This window comes from Salmo salar, chromosome 05 (genome assembly GCF_965601325.2).
Source record: "Salmo salar chromosome 05, fSalSal1, whole genome shotgun sequence".
In the NCBI taxonomy this organism is placed as follows: domain Eukaryota; kingdom Metazoa; phylum Chordata; class Actinopteri; order Salmoniformes; family Salmonidae; genus Salmo; species Salmo salar.
This window is the reverse complement of record NC_138295.1, coordinates 93,615,632-93,630,248: the sequence shown is the minus strand read 5'-3', so window position 1 is coordinate 93,630,248 and position 14,617 is coordinate 93,615,632. Positions and strand designations below refer to the sequence as shown.

Here is a 14,617-nt window from a genome sequence, read left to right as displayed (position 1 = left end):
GACAATTCAGCCATGAGATGGGCGGGTATGGGACAATTCAGCCATGAGATGGGCGGGTATGGGACAGTATAGCCATGAGATGGGCGGGTATGGGACAGTTCAGCCATGAGATGGGCGGGTATGGGACAGTTCAGCCATGAGATGGGCGGGTATGGGACAGTTTAGCCTCATCTGAAATACTTCAGAACCTAACCAGACACCATTGTTATGGTTGACAGGAGCTGATTGAAAGATCATTGTGTTATCATGAGATCTAGATCAAACCAATGAGAAGCCAGGTAAAAAAAAGAAAAAGGTCAAAAGCACTTACTTGTCCAATCATCTTCGAAGCAGTACAGGAAGTGGAAGACTACCATCACCAGAGAGTGGAGAGAGATGAGTGCAATGTACATCTGGAACACACAGACTCATGGTAAGACAGGGCGCTATGGAACAGTTTCCCACGAGATGGGGCGACTATGTAACAGTTTCCCGCGAGATGGGCGACTACGGAACCGTTTCCCACGAGATGGGCGGCTACGGAACCGTTTCCCACGAGATGGGCGGCTACGGAACCGTTTCCCACGAGATGGGCGGCTACGGAACCGTTTCCCACGAGATGGGCGGCTACGGGACAGTTTCCCGCGAGATGGGCGGCTACGGAACAGTTTCCCGCGAGATGGGCGGCTACGGAACAGTTTCCCGCGAGATGGGCGGCTACGGAACAGTTTCCCGCGAGATGGGCGGCTACGGAACAGTTTCCCACGAGATGGGGCACTATGGAACAGTTTCCCACGAGATGGGGCACTATGGAACAGTTTCCCATGAGATGGGGCACTATGGAACAGTTTCCCGCGAGATGGGGCACTATGGAACAGTTTCCCGCGAGATGGGCGGCTATGGAACAGTTTCCCACGAGATGGGTGTGTATTGAACGTAGTCACACAAACTGTAAGTCACTTTCAGGGCATTTGACAACCTAAACATCTTAATTCATAACTTGAAAAAGAAGGTACTTGTCTGTGTTATTGTAGCAGGCTGAAGGTGTAATGGTGTCTACAGTATGGAATGTTCCAGTATGTAAAGTATACACTGGTACGTACTGTGAAGAGCACAAAGTACTTCTGGTTGTTTTCTCCCACACAGTTGTTAACCCAGGGACAGTGGTGGTCCATCTTCCGTATGCAGCGCTTACACACACTAGTATGGAGGGGGAAATCCATGGACAGAGAGAGAACTAATGAACAACAACTAAAAGGTCCCTGTATCTCAGCAAGATGTCCTAAAGTCACAGTGTTCAGCAGACAGTCTGCATCAGCTGACTGGTGGTCCTAAAGTCACAGTGTTCAGCAGACAGTCTGCATCAGCTGACTGGTGGTCCTAAAGTCACAGTGTTCAGCAGACAGTCTGCATCAGCTGACTGGTGGTCCTAAAGTCACAGTGTTCAGCAGACAGTCTGCATCATCTGACTGGTGGTCCTAAAGTCACAGTGTTCAGCAGACAGTCTGCATCATCTGACTGGTGGTCCTAAAGTCACAGTGTTCAGCAGACAGTCTGCATCATCTGACTGGTGGTCCTAAAGTCACAGTGTTCAGCAGACAGTCTGCATCATCTGACTGGTGGTCCTAAAGTCACAGTGTTCAGCAGACAGTCTGCATCAGCTGACTGGTGGTCCTAAAGTCACAGTGTTCAGCAGACAGTCTGCATCAGCTGACTGGTGGTCCTAAAGTCAGTGTTCAGCAGACAGTCTGCATCATCTGACTGGTGGTCCTAAAGTCACAGTGTTCAGCAGACAGTCTGCATCATCTGACTGGTGGTCCTAAAGTCACAGTGTTCAGCAGACAGTCTGCATCAGCTGACTGGTGGTCCTAAAGTCACAGTGTTCAGCAGACAGTCTGCATCAGCTGACTGGTGGTCCTAAAGTCACAGTGTTCAGCAGACAGTCTGCATCAGCTGACTGGTGGTCCTAAAGTCACAGTGTTCAGCAGACAGTCTGCATCATCTGACTGGTGGTCCTAAAGTCACAGTGTTCAGCAGACAGTCTGCATCATCTGACTGGTGGTCCTAAAGTCACAGTGTTCAGCAGACAGTCTGCATCATCTGACTGGTGGTCCTAAAGTCACAGTGTTCAGCAGACAGTCTGCATCATCTGACTGGTGGTCCTAAAGTCACAGTGTTCAGCAGACAGTCTCCCTCAGCTGACTGGGACTTTGAGTCTGGCACCGTTCTCTGGGACAGTATCAGTCAGGGTTACCCTACCTGCAGTGTTCTCTGGGACAGTATCAGTCAGGGTTACCCTACCTGCAGTGTTCTCTGGGACAGTATCAGTCAGGGTTACCCTACCTGCAGTGTTCTCTGGGACAGTATCAGTCAGGGTTACCCTACCTGCAGTGTTCTCTGGGACAGTATCAGTCAGGGTTACCCTACCTGCAGTGTTCTCTGGGACAGTATCAGTCAGGGTTACCCTACCTGCAGTGTTCTCTGGGACAGTATCAGTCAGGGTTACCCTACCTGCAGTGTCTTCTGTTCTCTGGACAGTATCAGTCAGAGATGTGCTGGGTCATCCTACCTGCAGTGATGTGAGCCAGCCATTCAAAGAGGTGTACAGGGTCATCCTACCTGCAGTGATGTGCCCGGTCAGGCTTGATGCTGCAGCACTTGGGACACTTGTAGACCACCTGTCCCGGCTTCAGCTGAAGACTCTCGATGTACTCTTTAGTGGCATTTCCTGTTGGCACAGCTCCCTATAGGACAGACAGAGCAATGAGTTGACATGATGACTTATCATTACTCACCTGTTGGCTCAACAAATGGGGTCTACTGTTGCAGTGGTCAGGCAGTGTTATAGAATATTGATGTGCTTTAAGTTGAAGATGGCACATTACTGTATTGGCTGCGGTCTTGCGAGCTCTGACCCAACTTTGCTATTTTGTGATTTTTTACTTATGATCGACAAGAACTTCTGAACATCAGATCGGCAGTTACTAACCTCAATTCCGGCTTCAACATCGACTCATCTGTCCTGGGATATTTGTGTAATTCCGACCCAATTTTCAGGCTATCCAAGAGAAAACGCAGGTAAAAAAAATAAGAGGCAGGAGAAGGGAGCGCTGGCGAGATTAAAGCGAATAGAAAACCAGCCACCTCTGATTGTGGATTTGCTATCAACAGGACTCTCGTAACCGCAATTCTCTGGGCTTTTCTGAAACTTCCGGTCAAGATAACAAAACACAAGGTTTAGTGAATGATTTGTCCCAAATACAATGCTTTAAGTTTTTTGAAATATTTAGAACTAACTTATTCCTTGCCACCCATTCTGAAACTAACTGCAGCTCTTTAAGTGTTGCAGTCATTTCAGTTTCTGTAGTAGCTGACGTGTATAGTCATCTGCATACATTGACACACTGGCTTTACTCAAAGCCAGTGGAATGTTGTTAGTAAAGATTAAAAAAGTAAGGGGCCTAGACAACTGCCCTGGGGAATTCCTGATTATCTCTGGATTATATTTGAGAGGCTTTCATTAACCTCTCTTGGGTAGAGGGCAGTATTTTCACCTCCGGATGAAAAGCGTGCCCAAAGTAAACTGCCTGTTACTCAGGCCCAGAAGCTAGGATATGCATATAATTGGTAGATTTGGATAGAAAACACTAAAACGTTTCTAAAACTGTTAAAATAATGTCTGAGTATAACAGAACTGATATGGCAGGCGAAACCCCGAGGACAAACCATCCTGGGAAAATTATTTTTGAGGTCATAGGATTTTTCAATGGTTTTCTATGGGATACCCTTATTATTAGGAACCTGGTTGCAGTTCCCATGGCTTCCACTAGATATCAACAGTCTTTAGAAATTGTTCGATGTTTTTCTTTTGAGAAATGAAGTAGTCGTCCTATTCATTGCAAGTGTCCCTCCAGGTGGACTCTACCGTTTTGGTGCGCGTGAACTGGAGAGAGCTTCAGCTTGTTTTTATCCGGTATTAGAAACAGTTTATTCCGTCTTAAATTTTATCGATTTACGTTTTAGGATACCTTAGGTTGGATTAGGAACGTTGTTTGAAATTTTTGGACCAAGTTTACAGGTAACTTATTAGATACTTTGTAGGCATGTTGGGCGAGTTGAAACCGGTGTTTTTCTGAATCAAACGCGCCAAATAAATTGACATTTTTGGGACATAAAGGACATTATCGAACAAATGGGCCATTTGTGATGTTTGTGGGACATTTTGGAGTGCCAACAGAAGATCTTCAAAGGTAAGGCATTAATTATATCGCCATTTCTGACTTTTGTGGCGCACCTGCCTGGTTGAAATATGATTTTCATGCGTTTGTATGCGGGGCGCTGTCCTCAGATAATCGCATGGTTTGCTTTCGCCGTAAAGCCTTTTTGAAATCTGACACAGCGGCTGGATTAACAAGAAGTTAAGCTTTATTTTGATGTATAGCACATATTTTCAAGAATGTTAAATATTTGAATTTCGCGCTCTGCAATTTCACCGGATGTTGGCCAGGTGGGACGCTACCGTCCCACCTGCCCATAAGAAGTTAAACACCCTCTGTGTTCTGTTAGACAGGTAACTCTTCATCCACATTATAGCAGGGGGTGTAAAGCCATAACACATACGTTTTTCCAGCAGCAGGCCCTGGAACGAACCCTGTATATAGCTAACTTACTTTCTCATGTTCTTCTTATTTCTATTTCTCGTGTTTTTTTGTTTTCTAGTACTACTTCATTGTTGGGAAAGAGCCAGCAAGAAAGGCATTTAACAGTACTAGTACCATTGACAATAACAACTTGATATATGTGAGTAAGGTCATGTTCAGTTAGGCACAGGAGGAAACGTTTTGAAACGAACAGAGAGGCAGCCGCTACCTGAACTTATCCCAACAACAACAAAACTCTCCTTTTCCTTTAACTGTTTCAAAACATTTTTCTACGTACGGTGTTGTGCCCAACTGAACACAACCCAGAGAACACCAGCATGTCAAGTTTACAGAGCCCAGTGTCGTGTGTAAAGTGTACAGTCAGCACAGTGTATAGTGTGTGTTCAGTTTGAACAACTCACAGGGTCGGTGCACATGGCCCTGAAGTGAGAGGCGAGAGCCAGGAAGGCCAGAGTGTTGAACACAGTCCCGTTGACTAAGCTATAGGTCAGGTTTTTAGAAGGCAACAGCATGACGAAGAGCACAACAAACTCCGCATAGAACACCAACATCCAGGTGATGACCCCGCACACGATGCCACACGCGTCCCTGAATGAATGGATGAAATCATTTTAATACACACATTTAAAAAAAAATACATAAAGTTGCCTCAGCTATTTGAGTAAAAAATAAAATGAAATATATACTTAATTATTTTTTATGAAGTCAGCTGACTTATTTCCATTCTGGTGCTCGTTATCACCAGGTGGGCAGCTAGAATGGACAGCCTGGGTAAGACGTGCTTGTGCACTGAGCACTTCAAAAAAAAGGTACTTCACATTCATTACAAATTGGCAAATACAGAGAATATAGGCCTATACACAAATACATAATCACCTAGACAAGACCAGGTCAGTAATCTACCATGACCTCTCATTACAAAGACTAGGTTTAGGGTTTCTGGAAGATTCCTGGAATTAGGTTGAAATAAGCAGGAAATCCAGGAAATCCAGGAAAACTTGGGAAAGTTACCAGAATGTATTTGTACCCAGTACAAAAACGTAGCACCCACTACTGTAAATCACTCTGGCTGCTAAACGGACAAACATGTAAATGTAACTAGGCTACCTGATAAACCACATGCTGCTGGGGTTGTGCTGGGAGACAGGGACACACGGCTGCTCAGTCTGCAGGCAGGCAGCCTGCCTCTCCACGTCCCTACACCTGGACAACAACAAGTTATTCATTCATACCTGCTGTAACAAATACATTACACACATGGGTCTTTGTAGAAATAATGAGGCCATTGGGATCCATTTATTTTTATTTTTTAAATAGTTTGAAACTAAAATAAAAACTGATTTGAATGCAGTTTCACATGTATACTCAGAGGAACACATGTAAATATAAACTAACTGGCCCATAACTCCACCTATACAACACAGGACTGAGACTATACATTCTTTAAGCAGGGTTCATACAGACACTTGGCAAGTCAAATTCAAGGACTTTTTAAAAGCACTTCATTGTAATTTTCAAGGACCTCAATGTTATAGAATTGTACATGGTGCCTAATATAAACTCAGCAAAAAAGAAAAGGTCCTCTCACTGGCAACTGCGTTTATTTTCAGCAAACTTAACATGTGTAAATGTTTATATGAACATAACAAGATTCAACAACTGAGACATAAACTGAACAAGTTCCACAGACATGTGACTAACAGAAATGGAATAATGTGTCCCTGAACAAAGGGGTCAAAATCAAAGGTAACTGTCAGTATCTGGTGTGGCCACCAGCTGCATTTTATTTTATTTATTTATTTTATTTCACCTTTATTTAACCAGGTAGGCAAGTTGAGAACAAGTTCTCATTTACAATTGCGACCTGGCCAAGATAAAGGAAAGCAGTTTGACACATACAAAAACACATAGTTACACATGGAGTAAAACAACATACAATCAATGATGCAGTAGAAAAAAATAAGACTATATACAATGTGAGCAAATGATGTGAGATAAGGGAGGTAAAGGCAAAAAATGCCATGGTGGCAAAGTAAATAAAGTATAGCAAGTAAAACACTGGAATGGTAGATTTGTTATTTGAACTTTCTTCAAAGTTAAAATATAAATAATATGGTGCAAAGGAGCAAAATAAATAAATAAATAAATAAAGTAGGGGAAGAGGTAGTAGTTTGGGCTAAATTATAGATGGGCTATGTACAGGTGCAGTGATCTGTGAGCTGCTCTGACAGCTGGTGCTTAAAGCTAGTGAGGGAGATAAGTGTTTCCAGTTTCAGAGATTTTTGTAGTTGCATTAAGTACTGCAGTGCATCATCTCATGGACTGCACCAGATTTGCCAGTTCTTGCTGTGAGATGTTACCCCACTCTTCCACCATTGCACATGCAAATTCCCGGACATTTCTGGGGGGAATGGCTCTAGCCCTCACCCTCCGATCTAACAGGTCCCAGACGTGCTCAATAGGAATGAGATCCGGGCTCTTCGCTGGCCATGGCAGAACACTGACATTCCTGTCTTGCAGGAAATCATTCACAGAACGAGCAGTATGGCTGGTGGCATTGTCATGCTGGAGGGTCATGTCAGGATGAGCCTGCAGGAAGGGTACCACATGAGGGAGGAGGATGTCTTCCCTGTAATGCACAGCGTTGAGATTGCCTGCAATGACAACAAGCTCAGTCCGATGATGCTGTGACACACCGCCCCAGACCATGACGGACCCTCCACCTCCAAATCGATCCTGCTCCGGAGTACAGGCCTTAGTGTAACGCTCATTCCTTCGATGATAAACGTGAATCCGACCATCACACCTGGTGAGACAAAACAGTAACTCCTCAGTGAAGAGCACTTTTTGCCAGTCCTGTCTGGTCCAGCGACAGTGGGTTTGTGCCCATAGGCAACGTTGTTGCTGGTGATGTCTGCTGAGGACCTGCCTTACAACAGGCCTACAAGCCCTCAGTCCAGCCTCTCTCAGCCTATTGCGGACAGTCTGAGCACTGATGGAGGGATTGTGCATTCCTGGTGTAACTCGGGCAGTTGTTGTTGCCATCCTGTACCTGTCCCACAGGTATGATGTTCGGATGTACCGATCCTGTACAGGTGTTGTTACACGTGGTCTTCCACTGCGAGGACAATCAGCTGTCCATCCTGTCTCCCTGTAGCGCTGTCTTAGGCGTCTCACAGTACGGACATGGCAATTTATTGCCCAGGCCACATCTGCAGTCCTCATGCCTCCTTGCAACATGCCTAAGGCACGTTCACACAGATGAGCAGGGACCCTGGGCATCTTTCTTTTGGTGTTTTCAGAGTCAATAGAAAGGCCTCTATAGTGTCCTAAGTTTTCATAACTGTGACCTTAACTGCCTACCGTCTGTAAGCTGTTAGTGTCTTAACGACCGTTCCACACGTGCATGTTCATGGTTCATTGAACAAGCATGGGAAACGGTGTTTAAACCATTTACAATGAAGATCTGTGAAGTTATTTGGATTTTTACAAATTATCTTTGAAAGACAGGGTCCTGAAAAAGGGACATTTCTTTTTCTGCTGAGTTTAGAATCCCCCCCCCCCCCAAAAAAACATGCAAAACATGTAAAAGCAAAAATAGGTAGGCCATTACCACTAAGAATAATGAATTGTTTAGGCCTTGCAAATGCATTGATATTCAAATGATTACATTTAGGGGGCTCTCCAGTGGCGCAGTGGTCTAAGGCACTGCATCTCAGTGCTAGAGGCGTCACTACAGACCCTGGTTCAGCGGTCTGAGGCACTGCATCTCAGTGCTAGAGGCGTCACTACAGACCCTGGTTCAGCGGTCTGAGGCACTGCATCTCAGTGCTAGAGGCATCACTACAGACCCTGGTTCAGCGGTCTGAGGCACTGCATCTCAGTGCTAGAGGCATCACTACAGACCCTGGTTCAGCGGTCTAAGGCACTGCATCTCAGTGCTAGAGGCGTCACTACATACCCTGGTTCAGCGGTCTAAGGCACTGCATCTCAGTGCTAGAGGCATCACTACAGACCCTGGTTCAGCGGTCTAAGGCACTGCATCTCAGTGCTAGAGGCATCACTACAGACCCTGGTTCAGCGGTCTGAGGCACTGCATCTCAGTGCTAGAGGCGTCACTACAGACCCTGGTTCAGCGGTCTGAGGCACTGCATCTCAGTGCTAGAGGCGTCACTACAGACCCTGGTTCAGCGGTCTGAGGCACTGCATCTCAGTGCTAGAGGCGTCACTACAGACCCTGGTTCAGCGGTTTAAGGCACTGCATCTCAGTGCTAGAGGCGTCACTACATACCCTGGTTCAGCGGTCTAAGGCACTGCATCTCAGTGCTAGAGGCATCACTACAGACCCTGGTTCAGCGGTCTAAGGCACTGCATCTCAGTGCTAGAGGCATCACTACAGACCCTGGTTCAGCGGTCTGAGGCACTGCATCTCAGTGCTAGAGGCATCACTACAGACCCTGGTTCAGTGGTCTGAGGCACTGCATCTCAGTGCTAGAGGCGTCACTACAGACCCTGGTTCAGCGGTCTAAGGCACTGCATCTCAGTGCTAGAGGCATCACTACAGACCCTGGTTCAGTGGTCTAAGGCACTGCATCTCAGTGCTAGAGGCGTCACTACAGACCCTGGTTCAGCGGTCTAAGGCACTGCATCTCAGTGCTAGAGGCGTCACTACAGACCCTGGTTCAGTGGTCTAAGGCACTGCATGTCAGTGTTAGAGGCGTCACTACAGACGATTCCAGGCTCTCACACAAACGGGGTTCATGTTTAATGTGTAATTTAACTGATTAATGTTTAATATATTATATAACAACTAGATCCAGGATCCTTACAGGGTTCATGTTTAATATCTAATTAATACATGATATAAACAACAGCTTACACTGCTATAAATGCATGGACAGAAAAGTCATGTTTCATGTCACATGATTTGACAAATCCATCAAGATACAATTCATGAGTTGATTAACCCTTTATCATGGTTGGTATTTAATATAACTATGATTCCCCCCATATATTTTTATTTATTTAACTAGGAAAGTAAGTTGATTACAAATTCTTATTTAAAATGTCGGCCTACCCTGGCCAAAACTTAATGACACTGGGCAAATTGTGCGCAACTCTATGGGACTCCCAATCACAGCCGGTTGTGATACAGCCTGGAATCGAACCAGGGTCTGTAGTGACGCTTCTAGCACTGAGATGCAGTGCCTTAGACCGCTGCGCACACTCGGGAGTCCTATCTTAATGTAATGACATGAAAACAATTGCCAGACTATTATCAATGACTGATCAACAGCTGTAACAAGTTGTCCAGTGTAGGAAATCCTCAGTGGTACCCTAGCTTCTAGAAAGCTCCACATTCACTCAGGCCCTGTAGTCACACAAACAGACCTGTGCACTGGGCTCTTCATCGTACAGACTCAGGATGGGGCCTGCCTCACAGTCACCGCATGCTGTGGGCAGAAAGGGAAGAAGAAGAAGCGGTACGACTGTGAGAAAATACTGGCACATTCAGTGTACACTTCAGTAGAGATAGAATACTGTAACACTGTAAATTTACCCCATAATGCCAAAGTGAAAACATGTTCTTACAATTTACCCCATAATGACATAGTGAAAACATGTTCTTACAATTTACCCCATAATGACATAGTGAAAACATGTTCTTACAATTTTTGCACATTTATTGATACTGAAATTACAGACATTTCTAATTTACGTAAGTATTCACACATCAATACATGTTCGAATCCCCTTTGGCATGTGATTACAGCTGTGAGTCTTTCTGGGTAAGTCTAAGAGCTTTGCACACCTGGATTGTACAATATTTGCACATTATTATTTTTTAAATTCTTCAAGTTCTGTCAAGTTGGTTGTTGATCATTGCTAGACAGCCATATATTTTAGACGATTGAAGTCAAAACCAACTCGGCCACTCAGGAACATTCACTGTCTTCGTGGTAAAGCTACTCCAGTGTAGATGTGGCCTTGTTTTCAGGTTATTGTCCTGCTGAAAGGTGAATTTGTCTCTCAGTGTCTTGGAAAGCAGACTGAACCAGGTTTTCCTCTAGGATTTTGTCTGTGCTCTGTTCCGTTTCTTTTTATCCTAAAAAACTCCCTAGTCCTTGCCAATGACAAGCACACCAATAACATGACACATGATGCAGCCACCACCATGCTTGAAAACATGGAGTGGTACTCAGCAATGTGTAATTTATTTATTGAACCTTTATTTAACTAGGCAAGTCAGTTAAGAACAAATTTTTATTTACAATGACGACCTACCAAAATGCCTGATCCGGGGACAGGGGCTGGGATTAAAAATAAAGAAATATATAAATATAGGACAAAACACACATCACGACAAGAGAGACAACACAACACTACATAAATAGACCTAAGACAACACGGCATGGTAGCAACACAACATGGAAACAGCACAAAACATGGTATAAAACATTATCGGGCAGAGACAACAGCACAAAGGGTAAGAAGGTAGAGACAATACATCACGCAAAGCAGCCACAACTGTCAGTAAGAGTGTCCATGATTGAGTCTTTGAGTGAAGATATTAAGATAAATCTGTCCAGTTTGAGTGTTTGTTGCAGCTCGTTCCAGTCGCTAGCTGCAGCAAATTGAAAAGAGGAGCGACCCAGGGATGTGTGTGCTTTGGGTACCTTTAACAGAATGTGACAAGCAGAACAGGTGTTGTATGTGGAAGATGAGGGCTGCAGTAGATATCTCAAATGGGGGGGGGGGGTTTTATAAATAAGCATCACCTAGTGGGTCTTGCGACAGGTATACAGAGATGACCAGTTTATCAAATCAAATGTATTTGTCACATACACGTGGTTAGCAGATGTTAATGCAAGTGTAGTGAAATGCTTGTGCTTCTAGTTCCAACCATGCAGTAATATCTAACAAGTAATCTACCAATTCCACAACAACTACCTTATACACACACAAGTGTAAAGGAATGAATAAGAATATGTACATAAAATATATGAATGAGTGATGGCCGAACGGCATAGGCAAGATGCAGTAGATGGTATAGAGTACAGTATATACATATGAGAAGAGTAATGTAGGTTATGAGAACATTATATAAAGTGGCATTGTTTAAAGTGGCTAGTGATACATCTAATTACATCAAGATGGCAAGATGCAGTAGATGGTATGGCGTACAGTATATACATATGAGATGAATAATGTAGGTTATGTAAACATTATCTAATATAAATAATATAAAGTGGCAAGTGATAAATTGATTGCATCAATTTTCCCATTATTAAAGTGCTTCAGTTGAGTCAGTATGTTGGCAGCAGCCACTCAGTTTACAGAGGAGTATAGAGTGCAGTGATGTGTCCTATAAGGAGTATTGGTGGCAAATCTAATATTGATTTGCCCACAACATAACCCTTTGTATTCAGGACAAAAAATTAGTTGCTTTGCCACATTTTTTTGCAGTATTACTTTAGTGCCTTGTTGCAAACAGGATGCATGTTTTGGAAGAAACTTATTCCGTACAGGCTTCCTTCCTTCCTTTCACGCTTTCAATTAGATTAGTATTAAGGAGTAACTACAATGTTGTTGATCCATCCTCAGTTTTCTCCTGTCACAGCCATTAAACTCTAACTGTTATAAAGTCGCCATTGTCGTCATGGTGAAATCCCTGAGTGGCTTCCTTCCTCTCCGGCAACTGAGTTAGGAAGGACCCCTGTAATTTTTGTAGTGGCTGGGTGTTTTGATACACCATCCAAAGTGTAATTAATAACTTCACCATGCTCAAAGGGATATTCAATGTCTGCTTTTTTTACTCATCTACCAACAGGTGCCCTTCTTTGTGAGGCATTGGAAAACCTCCCTGGTCTTTGTGGTTGGATCAGTGTTTGAAATTCACTGCTCGACTGAGGGACCTTACAATTATCTGTATGTTTGGTACAGAGATGAGGAAGTCATACAAAAATCATGTTAAACACTATTATTGCACAGAGTGAGTCCATGCAACTTATGTGAATTGTTAAGCACATTTGTACTCAAACATATTTAAGCTTACCATAACAAAGGGGTTGAATACTTATTGCCTCAAGACATGTCAGCTTTTAAAAAAACAATTCAACTGACATTATGGAGTATTTTGTGTAGGCCAGTGCCACAAAAATCACAATTTAATCCATTTTAAATTCAAACTGTAACAACAAAAATGTGGGAAGAGGCAAGGGGTGCGAATACTTTCTGAAGGTACTGTCCATACACTATCTACAGTACCTAATGTCAAGCCAACTACTAGCCTAATGTGCTGTTAGTGTAAACATTGGAAACGTTAGCTAAGATGGAATATCTTCCAGAAAACAAAATGAGTGATCCATGAGAACAGAAAATGATTGTTCTGTGTGTCAGCTATCCACTCAAGCGTGTCCAAACCACACAATCACCTTATGGCAAAATACTGTATGCAGCACAGCAGTGTTTCTTTGCATCCCAAATGGCACCTCATTTCTAATATAGTACACTACTTTTGTCCAGAGCTCTATAGGCTGTTGTAAATAAAATAAAACAAATAGTGCACTAAATAGGGAATAGTTTGCCATTTGGGACGCAAATCCTGACTCAGTAGTATCACGCTCTATGTAAAGGGAAATACTGCTGTGCTGGCTGAGTATTACCCCTCACTGTGATGCCAATGACAAATTCGACCAGAGGATAACGGACACCAGGACATCTGAGTTCTGTGTTCATTTTCTGATGAAAGATTGTGCCTGCTAGCTACCTAATAATACAACTGATTTATACAAACATACCGTATTATCTGCTACACACACCTGTGATTATATCACTGGAGTTGATGGGGGCCGTGGGGTGATGGTGAAAACCAGAGGAAGGGCATCACTGTCGCAATATTGTAGCTGGCTGGCCTGTGCAGAATGTCCCACGACATGATTTAACCATCATGCTCATGCTGCTAAAAGATGCGACAGTTTGTTGGAAAGACGAACTAGCCACTAGCTAACGTTACAAAGCTACGTTAAATGTTTTTAACTAACTGGCTAGTTATGTGGGTTAGTTTGCGGTTCCTTGACTAACGTAGCTAACGCGTTAGATAGCTAACGATATGTTAAAAACATACAGCTTGTCATTTACCATTGTTATTTAACTACATATCAGATAATATTAACTAACAGCTGGTAGCTAACCGTGTAAACAAATCAAACTGGCTGTAGCTAGCTAATTTGCTAGCCATCTCACTACCTGGCTGGCTAGCTGAAAATGGGAGCTAGCCAACGTTAGCTTACCTAGATAGCCAACGTTTAACTAGTAACTAATTTACCTGTCTTCACATAAGACATGCCAGGCTGCGAGACTCCAGGAACGAACTGTCTTAAAATGATCTGAAAACAAACTATGGTAGATGAGCTAAATGTCGTAGACACAGGCAGGAATGAGTCCTGCTGAATCCCGCAGCGCTCACCAACCCGACCCCGGCTGAGGACCGCTCAACACCGGTTCTCTTTACACCGAGACGGAGTTACTAGCGACAACACCGGTTCTCTTTACACCGAGACGGAGTTACTAGCGACAACACCGGTTCTCTTTACACCGAGACGGAGTTACTAGCGACAACACCGGTTCTCTTTACACCGAGACGGAGTTACTAGCGACAACACCGGTTCTCTTTACACCGAGACGGAGTTACTAGCGACAACACCGGTTCTCTTTACACCGAGACGGAGTTACTAGCGACAACACCGAGTCAACATCAATATATTACTGTAATAAAAACGCTTACCTGTACCTATGTTTGTCCTGTACAACTGGGGTGCTGAAGTGTATAATTAAAATAAAACACTTTATCGCATACAACCACCGACTTTTCCTAATATGTGTTGTGCATTGTACAGAAACATGAACTTCAGTTGGCACATTCACGCTGAGTTGAGCAACACAAATGTAGGGAAAATCGGTGGTTGTATTAAACG

At 43.8% G+C, this 14,617-nt stretch overlaps 1 protein-coding gene across 12 annotated transcripts in view; it reads right to left on the bottom strand.

The window, feature by feature from the left end:
* LOC106581646 (palmitoyltransferase ZDHHC3-A) overlaps window positions 1–14,617 on the bottom strand; it is a 24,857-nt gene extending 10,240 nt beyond the window's left edge. Inside the window, exons 1-9 of one of the 12 annotated variants that reach the window (XM_045719346.2) lie at window positions 13,969–14,269; window positions 13,442–13,602; window positions 10,926–10,951; window positions 10,032–10,093; window positions 5,748–5,843; window positions 5,042–5,228; window positions 2,599–2,723; window positions 1,083–1,179; window positions 311–392 (exon numbers count right to left, since the gene is read on the bottom strand). In XM_045719346.2, the coding sequence (XP_045575302.1) occupies window positions 311–392; window positions 1,083–1,179; window positions 2,599–2,723; window positions 5,042–5,228; window positions 5,748–5,843; window positions 10,032–10,051 (607 nt within the window). In that variant the 5' untranslated portion in view covers window positions 10,052–10,093; window positions 10,926–10,951; window positions 13,442–13,602; window positions 13,969–14,269. Of the gene's footprint in view, window positions 1–310; window positions 393–1,082; window positions 1,180–2,598; window positions 2,724–5,041; window positions 5,229–5,326; window positions 5,394–5,747; window positions 5,844–10,031; window positions 10,094–10,925; window positions 10,952–13,441; window positions 13,603–13,968; window positions 14,271–14,427 lie in introns of those variants that run through there. The other 11 variants (XM_045719353.2, XM_045719357.2, XM_082975981.1 and 8 more) reach the window with 11 other exon arrangements.